The sequence below is a fragment of the Acomys minous genome (genome assembly GCF_964271855.1).
Source record: "Acomys minous genome assembly, chromosome: 5".
Classification (NCBI taxonomy): Eukaryota; Metazoa; Chordata; class Mammalia; order Rodentia; family Muridae; genus Acomys; species Acomys minous.
In genome coordinates this window covers 124,293,873-124,310,110 of record NC_140494.1, presented here as the reverse complement: position 1 = coordinate 124,310,110, position 16,238 = coordinate 124,293,873, and the positions used below count along the sequence as shown (strand labels likewise).

The 16,238-nt window shown below is 44.0% G+C and overlaps 1 protein-coding gene across 5 annotated transcripts in view; it reads right to left on the bottom strand.

Annotated features, from left to right (window-relative positions):
* Nucleotides 1–942: 942 nt before the first annotated feature.
* DPP8 (dipeptidyl peptidase 8) overlaps nucleotides 943–16,238 on the bottom strand; it is a 48,443-nt gene continuing 33,147 nt past the window's right edge. For 4 of the 5 annotated variants that reach the window (XM_084783876.1, XM_084783878.1, XM_084783877.1 and 1 more), the window contains exons 16-21: nucleotides 15,419–15,564; nucleotides 13,217–13,363; nucleotides 11,952–12,104; nucleotides 8,967–9,109; nucleotides 8,255–8,366; nucleotides 943–4,954 (exon numbers count right to left, since the gene is read on the bottom strand). In XM_084783876.1, coding sequence (XP_084640002.1) covers nucleotides 4,832–4,954; nucleotides 8,255–8,366; nucleotides 8,967–9,109; nucleotides 11,952–12,104; nucleotides 13,217–13,363; nucleotides 15,419–15,564 — 824 coding nt within the window. In that variant the 3' untranslated portion in view covers nucleotides 943–4,831. Of the gene's footprint in view, nucleotides 4,955–8,254; nucleotides 8,367–8,966; nucleotides 9,110–11,951; nucleotides 12,105–12,710; nucleotides 12,860–13,216; nucleotides 13,364–15,418; nucleotides 15,565–16,238 lie in introns of those variants that run through there. The other variant, XM_084783880.1, reaches the window with a different exon arrangement.

Sequence of the window (16,238 nt, the reverse complement as noted above, 5' to 3'; positions counted from 1 at the left end):
CCCTGGAACTGAAGTTACAAATGGTTATTAATTGCTATGTCAAGTGTTGGGATTTAAACCCAGGTTCTCTGGAAGAGCAGCCGGTGCTCTTCTGATCTGTCTCTCCAGCCCCAAAATTACCTTACTTAAATATCATTTTAATTCCTAATTTATATATATAAGAGACAGTCATGGTTGGCTTAACCTGTTTGCTCACACAGTGTTTTAAACATAACTACAGAGAGCCATAGAACCCAGACAAAGTCTCTGTTCTGGGGCATCAACAAACTCAAAGCTTCTGTGAAAAATCAGAATTGTTCAGTTGGACACTGAGCTCATAGGCTGAGTACATTCCTGGCATGCCATAGGCCCTGGGTCTGTATCACAACTGGGAAAATACTGAGGGCAAAACCTTCAGAATTGTCAAAGAAGGAACACTACACCTGGCCAGGAGGATGACACAGCAGTTAAAGGTGTTTGCTGCCAAGCCTGATATCTGAGTGCAGTGCCTGGCGTGCACATGGTGGGAACAGCACTGATTTCTATAGGTTATCCTCTGACGTCCACACTTGTGCACAGCATAAATAATTACAATTACAGATTAAAGCAATACATTGAACCCTCTGAAAGATGTTCTGAACCTGTACAACCCCCACCAACTGTCAGTGATGTATGCCAGAGCCTCCAGCTGCTCAGGGGGTATCTGTTAGTCCCTGGCTCCAAGCACCCTCTGCCCTGGCATCTGGGAACCTCTGGCAGGTACCAAGAAGCACTCTACACATCTCTCACCCAAGTGTCTGTACTGTAACTCCCACACAACCCTGCAACCTAACCACAACACCTCTCGTCATGGCAAGCACGTGACCTTGTGTATCGGCCCCTCCACAGTTGTGACTCATCAGAGCAAGGCTGTACAGACGGGGTAACGGGGAAGAGCAGAGGGGCAAGGAACACTGAAGTCGATTAATTTCAGCAGCATCTTTATTGCAACCAAGAACCTGTAATAAAATGCAGCAAAACTAATGCTTCACATCACACGATTAAAAGCCATGGGACTGAAAACGAGGAGACCCATATGCTTACTGGAGAGAGACATGCAGACCATGTGCAGGTCAGTGCTGAAACAGCAGGCACTTTATGCGCTAAACTTAAAGACCTCCAATTCCAATTTTGCTGAAAACAACATAAATTTGTATTATGGTTACTTAAAACCAAACATACAAAGCCAGCATCTGTGTCTGCAGGGGACCTCCAGAACAACTGTCTAGAGCTGAGCATCCTGCTTGTGCTGATGGTCGGTTGAGAGGGTGGGGGGCGGGAGGCCGCAGTGTGGGGCGTTTTCAGTTCCCTTCCATCTGCAGGGAAAGGATGCTCTCGCATTACATAGTCTAGACCTGGCTGAGGCTCTGGTCTCACATCAAGTAAGCCGTACGACGGGCTCCTGTGTCCCCACCTCCCACGACCCAAGGAAGACATCTAGTATGATGATTCCAATTAACTGCAGAACGTCACACACTTGTCAGTGCTGCTTCATTAATAAGCATGCTTAGCATTTACTCAGAAAGAAAAACGAACCATTTTATGTGGTTTCCTTTAAAATGTTTTATAGAAACATATAAATACTTTTAAAAAAAAAAACCCTACCTTTCTTAAATATCACGAAACTACCATGAGGCAGGCCTTGGATGGAGCCTGGCTCTGAGTACTAGCCGACTGTGGGGTCCTGGGTGTGCTTCTTTCTCTCTAGAACACAGGCTTTTCCACTAGCAAATGAGAACACTGGGCTAAGTTAAAGGTTGGTTCCAGCTGGAAAATGTGTGATTCTGTAACAACAGAGCTCTGACTAGACTCATCCCACCTGCAGAGAGAACTGTGTGGTAAAGGCAGAAAACACCTGAACAAAAGCATCCCCCGTCCCTCCCAACCATGGCTCAGGGTTTAAAGGGACAAAGTGCATCGTGACTGCGTCTTCCTGTATGAGGCTTTGGAAGGGGGGGCGGGGGCAAAGCCATTATCCCCAAATAAAGTTTCAGACCAAGGGCATGAAAAATACTCGCTCCTGCTTCTTCAAGAAGAGGTGAGCAGTCATCCGAGGTGAGCGGGTCTGTTTTGGGTTCATAACAACCATTTACTGTATAAGTCAACTGTTCTCTGACTGCAACTGTGTTCTTTACAGAAAGTTTACAAAAGCAGCCAGCAGACATGACTGAAAGCGCCCAGGAAGCTCACTGTGCTAGAGGCACGTGCTCCTGGGCTCCACCCAAAGTGATGAGCTCAGGCTTCTGAGAGCTGGCTCAAGACTCCATTTCTTGTGCTCCAGTGCCCTGCTGCTCTGAATGTTGAGAACTGTTACCTGCTGCTCAAGTGTACTTGTCACTAAGCCTGTGAAAACCTCACTTTGGTAGGTGGCAAGAGTGCTTTCTGGCTCCCGTCAAACTTGTACTTTCTCGGACTCTTGCCGCTTTCATTGACATGCAATCAGAGGACAAAGTTTTAGAATGGTTTCTGATTGCTCCCACTGACTGATGCCTTTCACACTGGTGTTGACAAGCAAACCCGGTCATGGCACCTTTCTGCCTGTGAGTCAAGCACTTTCCCCTTAGAGAAGTAGGACAGCATTTAATGACAGTTGTAAATGCCTTCCCGGAACAGCAGGAGAGAAGGCAGGAAGAATCTAGGATAAGTGAGGGTTTCCAAGGCTTGTTTGTGTAAAATAAGGGATGTCTCATTACAAAGCAAGCATAAAGGGGGTGGGGGTGGGGCTGGGGGCAACGGGAGGGTGTGTCACTCCTACCAGGAATGTGGGGAGCTGCCCTTGGAGGCCACCTGGTCCAGCAAATGCCACCCTCAATGTCAAAACAGATACTTAAGTCATAAGGGAAATATTTGTTGGGGAAGGAAAATTATCCGAGTCAGTTTAATTTAACTTGAAAAATATAAACAAATTTTGGCACAAGAAAATGTCATAAGCATGAAAGTCAAAATAGACAATAAGAAAAGGCGTGGAATCTATCATACAGCATAAATACACAGCTGGCAAGGCCCAGCCCTCCCTTCCCAGGACAGAAGGCCACGGTCACCAAGCCACCCACCTCTCAGTTGACAATCCTCATCCTCACTGGGCTCTCCTGGAAAGGGCTTTGATGTGGCAGCGAGAAAGAAACACAGCAAGTGTTCTTGGATTTTTATGGTGACTGCCTCCAAACACTGGAGTTTGTGATTTAAAAGAGTCACACCCACAGGTGCCTGGCTCCAAAGGGACCCATCTAATATTGGAAGGCCCGAAGGGAAGGCACCCACCAGCACGTGAAAGCTCATGCGTTCTCTTTGTAGTTAAGCAGGGAGGCTAAACCAGGAGACTGTTATGGCCTAGTTACAAAACTATTGATAGGCTTTCAACGCAGAGAGGGCCATGGTTTGTCAGGGATTAGCTCACAGCAAAGAAGTGATCTGGAAATCTTTTTATTTTAAGCTAGTGATATCTAAATTACATTCAAATAAAAAAGTTAAAAGTTTAGATTTGTAAGGTTTCTAAAGTTGAAAGGAAAGATAACCAAAAGCTGGAATTATAAAACACCTGCCCCTGGGGCTGTGCTGGCGGAGCCTGGCTCCCAGCTCTGGCTCCCAGCCACAGGGGAGGTTCCATTTACTCCGGCTTTTCTCAAGAGTATTTCTGCTGGACTATTCTGCTCAGGTCTTAAGCCGAGCCCTGCTGCCTCCTTTGTCCATCACTCCCTGCACCAGGGTCTCCCTCTTCCTTCTGTAGTCCTTCTACCTCCTGGAAACTGTGGAACACTTTAATTAAGGAAAGGTCAAATGGAAACAGGCACCATTATATTTTCAGAGTACAGGCGAATGTGTACATTTTCTGTTCCTAAAAGGAGAAAAAAACTTGTCTGCTATTTTTCAAGCTCTCAAATAATTCGATTAAAAACTTTTTTTTTTGCCTGTAATTGTCAACATCTATTTTTTTCTTTTTTCTTTTTTTCTTTTTCTTTCTTTCAGACAGGGTTTCTCTGTGTAGCCCTGGCTGTCCTGGACTTGCTTTGTAGACCAGGCTGGCCTTGAACTCAAGGCAATCCACCTGCCTCTGCCTCCCTGAGTGCTGGGATTAGAGGTGTGTCCCACCACGCCTGGCTTGTGTAATCGTCAACATCTTGAGACTTGTGATTACACTCACACTACAGTTACTTGCCTTTATGTGAAAGGAAACCCCACTCCATCATACCATTGAAGAAAAAAAAGGATTATGCTAGATGCTGTTTAAATGGTTAAAAAACTGGTCAGAGCTTAAGTAAATATCTTTAGGAGGCCACTAAATTATCCTTGAAAAATCATTAATGACTGGGAAAGTCATAAGCTTAATAGTAATTAGTTCATGACATGCTGGGTACACCCCAAGTGACGAGGCATAAGCTATTCAGTTAGACATAAGTGCTATCGAACCCATAACCAGTCAGAGATCCTGGAATTGAGCCAAATCAATCTCTACTATCATCATATTTTAACAAATTCAGAAGTATACTGTAAAATCCACTAATTAAGTCCGAGAGGCTTATACTGCTAGTAAAAGTGAAAACAGGCTAGTTTGAGTATGTGGCGCTGATGCCTTGCTTCTTTTAGTGTCCTCAAGGTCCTGATGAATCTCTTGGGAACACTCAGTTCTGTGGGCATGGTTAAGGTATTAGATTACTATCCACGAACTGCAGATCTCTGCATGGCACCAAATTTACTTTCAGAAGTAGATTTTATGTATCGGGTACCAAAGTAGGATCATCAACTCCGGCTTCTCTATTGACTAACCCTCCTTGTCTGGTTAGACAATGTACAGCAAGTTCTATACAGGTCAGGGCTATATCACTTTCAGAGCAGCAATACGTGAGCCAAGGTTCTCCTGAAGGTAGTGCAGCAGGTGCAGCTCATAATGCTCTCCAGACTCAGGCACTCGGATGCTGTGCCTCTCCTGAGGGTAGATCTGCAAAACAGAGAGGAGAGGCAAGGAAGCAAAGTTCAGTGATGCTCTTCTTTCTAAAACGTTCTCAACATATCCAGGCTTACCATGCAGCCACGGATACCCTCAAACTCCAGACTCTCCTCTCTCTGGCTCCCATGTGCTAGGATACTTTCCAGAGGTTTCTAACTGGATTGTCAGAATGGAACAGTGCCTCTCTGTAGTATCACATTAATACACATTATCCCAAGGCTTAGGAGTCTTTACCACCCCCCCCCTTAAAGCTTCAGGAGGGCTCTTCAGTGGTTTATTGCCCGAGTGTGGTTGCTAGGATTCCAAGAGTCCTTGAAAACCAAAGGCTGTACGAGGTCTAAACTATCTCCCAGCCAGCACATGGAAGGTAGAGACAGGAGGATCATAAGGCTGGCCTGACCTACATAGTGAAATCTTGCTAACAAAACAAACCAACACAAACAACTACTTTAAGAAATCTGTACGCTGGTCTACAAAGTGAGTCCAGGACAGTCAAGGCTACACAGAGAAACCCTGTCTCAGAAAAAAAAGAAAAAGAAAAGACATCCGTAGGTAGCCTGGTGTGGTGGCGCACACCTCAGGAGGCAGAGGCAGGCGGATCACTGTAAATTCGAGGCTAGCCTGGTCTATAACTCGAGTCCAGGACAGCCAAGGCTACACAGAGAAACCCTGTCTCGAAAAAACAAAAAACAACCAAACCAAACCAAACCCCAAACCTGTAGGCAACTGATCTTGAATGTGCTTCATTCACTGGATTTACTATGCTGCTCCAACAATGTAAAATTAATGAATTCACAAGTGGTAGTGTCCTAGCATGGTGTGAGGTAAGGCATTATATTATCCTGGGACATCTACGCCTGGCTTGGTAGATGTCTTTTTAATCCTTAAGCTACATGATGCTTTAACCAGCAGTTCACTTTACCTCAGTTGTATACTATTGTAGGTGGGACTATAAAAATATAGGCATGTGGCAGCTGAAGGGATGGCTCATCGGTTAAGAGTACTGACTGCTCTTCCAGAGGTCCTGAGTTCAATTCCCAGCAACCACATGGTGGCTCACAGCCATCTACAACATGATCCCATGTCCTTCTGGCCTGCAGGTATACATGCAGGCAGAGCACTGGATGGGCATATGGGCATTGGGGAAAAAAAAGGGCTAGAGAGATGGCTTAGCGGTTAATAGTACTGTCTGCACTTCCAGAGGTCCTGAGTTCCATGACCATCTAAAGTGAGATCTGGTGCCCTTTTCTAGTGTGCAGGCAGAACACTGTATATGTAATAAATAGATCTTTAAAAAAAGAAAAAAAGAAAATATTAGCTGGGTGGTGGTGGCACACGCCTTTAATCCTAGAACTCAGGAGGCAGAGGCAGGTGGATTGCTGTGAGTTCAAGGCCAGCCTGGTCTACAAAGTGAGTCCAGGACAGCCAAGGCTACACAGAGAAACCCCGTCTCAAAAAAACAGGGGGGATAAAAACCAAAAAACAAACAAACAAATAAATCAAACAAACAAACCAAAAAAATAAAAATAAAAATAAAGAGAGAGAGAGAGAGAAACTATGGGCCTGGGGCACATGTCTATAATCCTAGCTAACAGAAGGAACATCACCAAAAGGAAAAGAACAACAGTTTTCTCAGGAAGTTATTTTGGAACAGTTTTCAACCAAGCTAATGTGATTTGTGCTAACATATAGTTATTTATTACTGTTTCTTTAAAATAAACATTCACCTCAGTTTTAATACCCTATGGGGCTTGGGGTGTTTTGTTTTTGAGTCATGGTCTCACCATGTATCTCCCCCTTTCTGGAACTATGTCGCCCAGGTGGGCCGTCAACTCTCAATTCACCTGCCTCATCCTGCATGTGTCAGTGTGCTCAGTGTGAAATACTGACAGACATAACCCACACAAACAAGGCTTTTGGGTATGTAAAGGACTTCTGCGATCAAAAGGCTTGAAACTGCTACTATAGACAAATATCTCACAGTTTAACTGGGCAGAAATGTCAACTGAAATATCAAAAGGGAAGGTATAATTTCTCATGAACATATAATCTTAAGGAACAAAAGGGACTAGTGGCTCCTGTACATGCCTCTGTGTGTGTGTGTGTGTGTGTGTGTGTGTGTCTGTGTGTGTGTAGAGCTGCACCTCATGTGGCCTAGCCTCTAACGTGTTATGCAGCACTGTGCTCCTGATATTCCTGTTTCTATTGCCCAAGAGCTGGGATTACAGGTATGTAACACTCCACCTGGTTAAAAGCAATTTGTCTTAAAACCTTCTTCAACATCTTTATTTATTTTTCATAAGAAGCTATGAAGAAGGGTAACCCATTAGTTTTATTTGCATAACAATGTGAACGAAGATTTGTAATCAGGTCTTTTAAAAAAAGACTTAGCCAGGCATGGTGGCACATACCTGTAATCCCAGCACTCAGGGAGGCAGAGGCAGGTGATCTCTGTGAATTTGAGGTCAACCTGGTCTACAAGTCTAGGATAGCCAAGGTTACACAGAGAAACCCTGTCTCAAACAAACCAACCAAACCAAAAAAGGACTTATTTATCTTTTCGTGCGTGTGCGTGTGTGTGTGTGTGTGTGTGTGTGTGTGTGTGTGTGTGTGTGTGTGTGTGTGTCTGAGCACCATTTGTATGCAAGAGTTCATGGAGACTAGAAAAGGTGTCAGATCTCCTGGAGCTGAAGTTCTAGGTGTTAGTTAAGTCGCTTCTCCAGGTGACTTAAAACCCTCTTACAACAATGAAACTGTACACTATTTCCTCATCCATTGAAATAGGGAGTGGAAATAAAGCAAGACAGTGAGTGGGTTCAGCGCTATTTCCAGGCCTACAGGCTGAACAGACAGACACTTAAGGCATGCAACTGAACAGGCCTGAGTTTCTTCTGCCCTCAGCTGATAGGTTTTTGTTTTTGCTTTTTTGAGTTTTTGAGACAGGGTCTCTTGGTGTAGCCTTGGCTGTCCTAGACTCACTTTGTAGATCAGGTTGGCCTCGAACACACAGCGATCCACCTGTCTTTGCCTCCTGAGTGCTAGGATTAAAGGCGTGCGCCACCAGGCCCTGCTGGTTTTTGTTTTTTAATTTTATGTGCATTGGTGTTTTGCCTGCACGTATGTGTAAGGGTGTCTGATCTTGGAGTTACAGACAGTTGTGAGTTGCCATGTGGGTGTTTGGAATTGAACCCAGGTCCTTTGAAAGAGCAGTCAGTACTCATTTTGTTAGATTTTAGAGTAATCTTTAACTATTTACTACCACATTGAATTTGAAAATGTAGAACAACCCACCTGTAAGTCGTACGGCTTTCCAGCCCTCACTAAAAAACTCAGCAGTATACTGGTGTGTGCAAAATGAACATTCTCATCCAAGAACCCGTGTAGAAGCAGCAAGCGGTTGGGTCTAGAGGAATGAGGACAGTAGAGGATTAGGCACACAGAAGGCGAGCGTGAGGCCTGAGCGCTCAGCTCCTTACACCGTGGGCAACTAGTGCTGCTGCTCCGCTAGGAGGAGGAAGGCCTGTTTTCCTCAGTATCAATCTGTAGCATCAGGTGCCGCATGCAAGGACGAATGAAAGAAAAGCAAGGTCCGCTTCTGGTCAATACTCGCTGCACATTCCTAGAGTACATTTGTGGAAACACCAAAGCCCACAGCCTTTCTTCCATTCTCACACAATTATGGACTTAATTTTTTTCAGTGTAAGCAATTGCTTCAAATATAATTTATAAAGATAAATAAATAAACCTAATTATATATTTTTTTTAAAGTCTCCTCCCAATACTGTATCTGAACTATCTTTTAATTTGGCTGAGTGACATCCATGTCACTCCAGCAGTTTAGCAGCTAGTGACAGAACACCTGTCTATGCAATGGTTTGGGCTCAACTCGCAGACTGAGGAAGGAAAATATGAACTTTTTAATATTTCTAAAACTGTAAAATTTCAGTATTTAGTTTTATCATCATTTAAAACTGATAGCCTTAATTTTAAAGCATGAACTTACTCTGAGGGGAACTTCTCCGCTTGCATGGCCACAGATCCTAAGTAATAGCCTTGTTCGTTCTGGTCAGGGTGACCCATATAGCGCTCCGTGTATCCTGTATCATAGAAGATCCACAGAGTGACTGGGGCCCCAGCAATAGCAACCTGCATGACAACATGGGCAGTCAGCTGTGTCCCAGAAAAGAGTGCTAGCAAAAATAACTTACAACTGCAAATGTATAAGCTAAAATTATCCTTTCAAGGCTTGAGTCCCAACTACTGGGCACAGAAACCTGAAGGCAGGTGCCAAGGTCACAAATCTGATAGTCTGTGAGTCAGTAAGCTTCATGTCCCACAGGCACACCCCACACCAAGCCCCGAAACTGGGACAGTTGAAATACAAACTGAGTTCCTTTTTTCAAAGCAGATACTGAATAGAGTGTGTGAGGACATCTGTGGAAACCCATTCCCTACTGGGAAACAGGTGTGAGAACTGCCAACTCCATATACAAAAAGCAGCCATGGTTTCACATTTCCCCCTCTTTAGCTTTTTTTTTTTTTTTAAGCAATTGGACTATATGTAAATAAAACTTGCCTCATTTTAAGGCTTCTATATAGTTTTATATTTAGATATTCTAATTTATTTTGTTTTAAAGATAGTGTTTCATTATGTAGCTCAGGCTGGCCTCAAAGTGGCAACCCTTCTGTTTCTTTGTGCCAGGTTGCAGGATTGCAGGTGCGTGCTACCATGCCTAGCTCTTTACTTCCTAAAGACTACTTCTCATAAATAGTCCAGGGTGGTGCACACTTGTAATCCCAAACCTTCTTCAGCCACACATGAATTAGAGGCCCAGCTTTAGGGCACAAGAGACCTTGTATCAAAATGAACCCCCCAAAACAAAAAATTAAAAAATTTTGGGTTGGGCGCGGTGGCCCATGACTTTAATCCCATCACTAGGGAGGCAGAGGCAGGTGGATTGCTGTTGAGTTTGAGGCCAGCCTGGTCTACAAAGTGAGTCCAGGACAGCCAAGGCTACACAGAGAAACCCTGTCTCAGAAGACAAAAACAAAACAAAACAAAACAACCCCCCAAAAAAACCAAAACCAAAAAAACCCAACTCACTGTAAAATAGAACCATATTACTGACATAAAAATTACTGCTCTTTTTAAAAAATTTACATTTATTTATTTTTTATTTATTTTACACTGGTGTTTTGCCAGCATGTTTGTCTGTGTGAGGGTGTCAGGTCCCCTGGAACTGAAGTTACAGACAGTTGTGAGCTGCCATGTGGGTGCTGGGAATTGAACCCGGGTCCTTTGGAAGAGCAGTCAGTGCTCTTAACCACTGAGCCATCTCTCCAGCCCCAAAATTACTGCTTCTAATTAATATTTTTGCTATTTTTAAAAAACACTTAAGTAGCTAGCTGGCTGTCTGTGAGTGTGGTCACGCTCATGAATGTCAGCTGTTCTCCATCCACTGCGGGGCACTGGCCCAGTTGGTCAGGCTTGGAGGCCTCTCACTATACTCTTTCTTTTTTTAACTAATCTAATTATTTTTTTAATTACATTTTATGCTGGGCATGGTGGCACATGCCTTTAATCCTAGCACTCAGGAGGCAGAGGCAGGTGGATTGCTGTGAGTTCGAGGCCAGCCTGGTCTACAAAGCGAGTCTAGGACAGCCAAGGCTACACAGAGAAACCCTGTCTCAAACAAACAAACAAACAAACAAACAATCTCCCCCAAATGTATTTATATTGAATGTGCACAAGCATGTGTGTATCTGTGTAGGTGCACACATGAGATGACATGGCTGTAGAGGTCAGAGTTCAGAGGAGTTGGCTCTTTCCGTGAAGCACTTGAGTCCTGGGGATCAGACTCAGGAGGTCAGGATTGGTATCGGATTTACCTGCAGAGAGATCTCATCTCTCCACTCATCCTTAGTTTCTTAGTAATTAATATCTTTAAAAAATATTTATTTATTATTATGTATACAATGTTCTATTTGCATGTGCACCTGCACACCAGAGAGGGCACCAGATCTCATTGTAGATGGTTGTGAGCCACCATGTGGGTGCTGGGAATTGAACTCATTACCTTTGGAAGAGTAGGCAGTGCTCTTAACCTCTGAGCCCCTTAAAATCTGTATATATCTTCTCTACTATAAAGTTCTAAGAATTTCAAGAATGCCAAGCATGTAAATATTCACTTAATTCAACATGATTTTTAGGGCCTGTACTGGACCCAGAGGAATCACTGTGTTCAGCACTGATAGCTGTTGAGGATATACAGGGCCTAGGGCAGAGATGCAGTCTAGTAATTAAACAAATAGTTTCAATCCAGTAAGTATGTGTGTGTTTTATTAATCACGACTATCAATCTTTGACATATATACATAGTTATGAACTGATGCTTAGGCTGACAAGTGTTTTAAAAAAGCAACATTACAAAAGATACATTTTCCATGTTATAAAACACATAAACCTGGGGCTAGGGAGAAGGCTCAGCAGTTGGGAGCACTGACTGCTCTTCCAGAGGTTCTGAGTTCAATTCCCAGCAACCACATGGTGTTTTACAACCATCTGTAATGGTTATGCATGAAGACAGAGCACTCACATACATAACATAATAAATAAATCTTAAATAAAAATTAAAAAAAAGCACATAAACCCAACATTCTATAATACCAACAACATCATGAACTTTTCAAAAAAAAAAATCATCATTTTCATGTGCCTACAATTAACAAAGAATTATGAAAACAAACAAACAGAATTCTGTCCAAATACAAAAACAAATACAGAGCTAGGTGGTGGTGGCCCACATGTTTGATCCCAGTACTTGGGAGGCAGAGGCAGGCAAATCTCTGAATTCAAGGCCAGCCTGGTCTATGATTTGAGTTCCAAGGCAGCAGGGCTACACAGAGAAACTTTGTCTTGGAAAAAACAAAAAGCTAAAAAGCGAACAAAAACAAAAACAGAGAATCAAATACAACAGTAGCCACATACCCTGAAGATATCCGACCTCTGCATTAATGCCATCAGGGAGAGGTAGCCTCCATAGGACCAGCCGTGGATGCCCACGCGATCCAAGTCAATGAAGTCATACTGCGATGCTAGGTACTGGAGTCCTTCCACCTGATCATCAATTTCTATTTGACCCTGTCAAAAAAGGGGGAAGAGCTCACTGAATGTGAACTAGTCTTAGAGAATTTCTACTAAAAATTCCTGGAGTTTTTTTCCCTGATTAGAGTTTACTAATAACTGACATTCTATTTTCCCTCAAGAAATTTAAAACAAAAGTGCATCTATAGGACCAGGCCCACTACTTCTGTTGCTACCCTGTTGGGAGTTCAGGTCCCATGCAGTCACCAGTTCTTCCCTGTCACTGCCCACACAGTGCCCACAGCGGCAGGGTGTCTCCCACTCCATTTGTTCTGTTGTCTGCTAAGAGGCCAGCAACTTCCTTGTAACAAGCCTTCCTCTATCCAAAGACAAAAATTCAGCCCTTTTAAGAGATTAGTTTTATTCTCCTTTTAGCAGCTAGTGCAGTAAAACAGAGGGCATTACTCCTAAGGCTCTGCCGTCCTCTTTCCCAGCATGTGACCTCTAGCAAAGCTCTGGATGTCTTAGTTTCTATCGGCACCACCCGGGTATCACTTGGCCTGCCAGTGCACACAGTCTCACTTCACTGAGCCAAAACCAAAAAATAAAACAACAAAAAAACTTACATGAGAATACAACATAAGATCAAAGAACTGGCTGTGGGAGACCATCTCATGTCTTACTCAGCATGCCCAACACGCTGGCAACCACAGGGACTGCCTTACTGTGCAAAAGGAACATCGGACTGTCATCATTTCCCAAAGCAGCAGGAAGGACCTGGGGCATCTCTAAAAGGTAGCATTTAAAGCTTCCTGCAGAGAGAAAGAGGCTTGTCACAAGGAAGGAACTAACCAGTCGGTTTCCCTCTTCACAGAGGACAGAACAAATTTCAATTATGCCTCAGTAGTATACAGGACTCTGCACGCTAAAAGGGGCTGTCTTGTGGTAAGGTGAAAGCACGAACTGGAGGGGATTTTTACGCAGAAGTGCTTGTTTCAGCTCCTGAGAGTTACATCTGGGTAGCCAGGAGTGAGCCTGATGTAAACCCAACAGGACCTTTCTTCCCACTGCAGTTCTAACACTCTCTCCTTCACTCTGTCTCTCAGGTCCTCCTCCCAACTCAAATGATGTGCAAGAAAATGACAACAAAGTGCTCTATGGTCACACACCATTTTATATTTAAAGGCGCCTTCAAATTTAAGTCCTCGGTGACAGGATCCCCTGTTGTCTATCACCACAACCACGTAACCCAGGGAGGCCAGGGTGTTCAGGCGGAAATACTTGACCCCTTTAAACCGGTTGTTCACCAGCTGCACCTGGGAAAGAAACACATCTTTAGTGAAATTACATGGCAGCAGGCAAACCATGAGATGCAAAGACACTGCATTTTTTGGTTTTTCAAGACAGGGTTTCTCTGTGTAGCCCTGGCTGTCCTGGATCTCCCCTCGTAGACCAGGCTGGCCTCGAACTCACATAGATCTGCCTGCCTCTGCCTCCTGAGTGCTGGGATTGAAGGTGTGCGCCACTACCATCATCACCCAGGCCTCAGGTCCCTTTTTACTTGTATTTTTAGAAAGAGTCTCACTAAGTTGCCAAGCCTGGACGTGAACTCATTCAATAGATGAATCAGGTTTTAAACTTGCCATCCTCCTGCCTCTGACTCCACCAGGCTCAGCTTATACAGTATTTAAAAAAAAATTTTTTTTTGGAGTGTCCTCCTGCTAAAGTTAATGGAAAGAGTTTAGATTTACTTGTGTAGCCAAGTCATGGACTGAATAATTAGTATGCAAGAAGTCCTGGGTTCAATGCCCAGTGTCATACATGAAAAAAAGGTTCATGTATAAAAAAATGTGGTTCTGCCGGACATGGTGGCACACACCTTTAATCCCAGCACTCGGGAGGCAGAGGCAGGCCATAGTGTCACTATGTATGCCAGGCTATCCTGGAACTTGCTCTGTAGAGCTGACTGGCCTTGAACTCAGAGATCGGCCAGCCTCTGTCTCTCTAATGCTGGGATTAAAGGCGTGTGCCATCACAACCCACTAAATATCATGTCTTAACAGAGGCCTGACTGGCATGTTTCTGCTGTGTACCAATAGCTATAATGTAGGCTATCACCATTTTGTTTATGAAACATACTTATTGATGGCAATGATTTAACATAGTCTATGACATGATTATGCTCATTATCCAAGAGTTAATGGCTTCATTAGTTTACTTTTACCTTGTTTTCTGTACAATATGTTTAGATGTACCAGAGAGTAAATAATTGAATGTAATTATAAGATATTGCTGAGTCCAAGAATGGCATTATAAAAATGCTATAATTATATTCTAATTTACTTAAGAAATCAATGGAAAAATGTATACAACTAGGTATAAATATCTTATTTAAAATTTTAATTTATTTTGTGGTGCTGGGATTTGCTGAACCTGAGGCAAAAACACCAAAAGCCTGAGGAGCAGCTCCCCATGCACAGTGCTCTGCTTAGCAACGGCGCTCCTCAGCCGTCACATGCTAGGACTCCGAACTCACTGAGCCGAGGGCAGAGAAGGCTGCTTCTGGTGTCCTGGTCTGCCATTCTTTTGCCTTATTCCTTTCAAACAGGGTCTCCCATTGAGCCTGGAGCTGCGCAAACCTAGTGGTCCTCCTGTCTTCACCGCCACAGCGTGAGGGTTCCAGGCTCACAGGCGCACACCAGCGTTGTACATGAGTGCTGGGCCTAGAACTCATGCTTGCAAGGCTAACGCTCTTACCCACTCGCTGGCAGCAATCTGCCTGCTTCTGCCTCCTGAGTGCTAGGATTATAAATGTGTATCAGCATTTCCACCCTTCAAATTCTATCTGAACTGTCTAGACATTAAAAAAAAAAAAAAAAGGCTGGATGTGGTGGTGCACATTTTTAATTCTAGCTAGCACTTGGAAGGCAGAGGAAGGCCACTTTGTGAGTTCAAGGCCAGCCTGGTGTACAAAGTGCATCCAGGACAGCCAAGGCTACAGAGAGGAACCCTGTCTGGGGGAGAAAACAAACAAACAAACAAACAAACACAAAAAACCATAGCTGGAGAGATGGTTTCATGGTTAAGAGCACTGGCTGCTCTTCCAGAGGCCTCAGGTTTGAGTCCCAACCCCCACATGGTGGCTCACAAAAGTCTGTAACTCCAGTTCTAAGGGATCTGACACGCTCTTCTGAACTCTGTAGGCATTAGGCATGCACATGGTGCACAGACATACATGCAGACAAAAATACTCATACATATAAAATAAAAATCACGTAAAACTATAAATGTGTATGTTTATTTAAGCTTATGTACACATATGAATTCATGTGCACGTGTAACTGTGTGCTCATATGAGCGTGTATACCCACCTGTGGGCCACCGTATATGAAGAGCACAGTGGGGTACTTCTTTCCAGGTTGTAGGTCATGAGGCTTATATAACATCCCATACAGCGTAAATCCAGTAGTACTTTCAAAAGAGAAAATTTCTGGAGGGGTGTAGTCAGGAAGAGGACCTGTGGGTAGCAGCAGAGCAGTAAACAAGGTCTCAGAGGAGCCCTGCAACCAGAGTCAAAGAAGGAAGCACTGACACTCAGCTCCCTCCCCAACAACTTCTCTCTCTGGTAAAATAAGCAATAAGCAGGCATTTTAAACAAAATGAATGGCTACCAAATTGCCATTTTAAGACGCAGACACTGAGTTTTGACTAGCCCTTGGAGCATGGAGGTGCTTAGGTGCAGAACTACATGGTGTCTAGTGCTGAGCTCAGTTCTTGCCTATTGGTGGTTTAAGCACACACCTGAGGAGCAGCTGTGGGAAGGGCACAAGGACCTTGTATTTAACTGAGTCTCAGCAGAGCTCTGTGGTCCTCTCCTCAGTGCTGTCACGTCAAGCAGAGGCTATTACCATATTACCAGCTGTGCTCCTGTTGTTTTTGGTTTTTTCCTGAGACAGGGTTTCTCTATGTAGCCTTGGCAGTCCTGGACTCACTTTGTAGACCAGGCTGGCCTGGGATTCAGAGATCTGCCTGCCTCTGCCTCCCGAGTGCTGGGATCACAGGTGTGTGCCACCACGCCCAGCTAACAAGTCTATTCTTTGCCTTTTTTTTTTCTCTCAAGACAGGGTTTCTCTGTGTAGCCGTGGCTGTCCTGGACTCACTTTGTAGACCAGGCTGGCCTCGAACTCACAG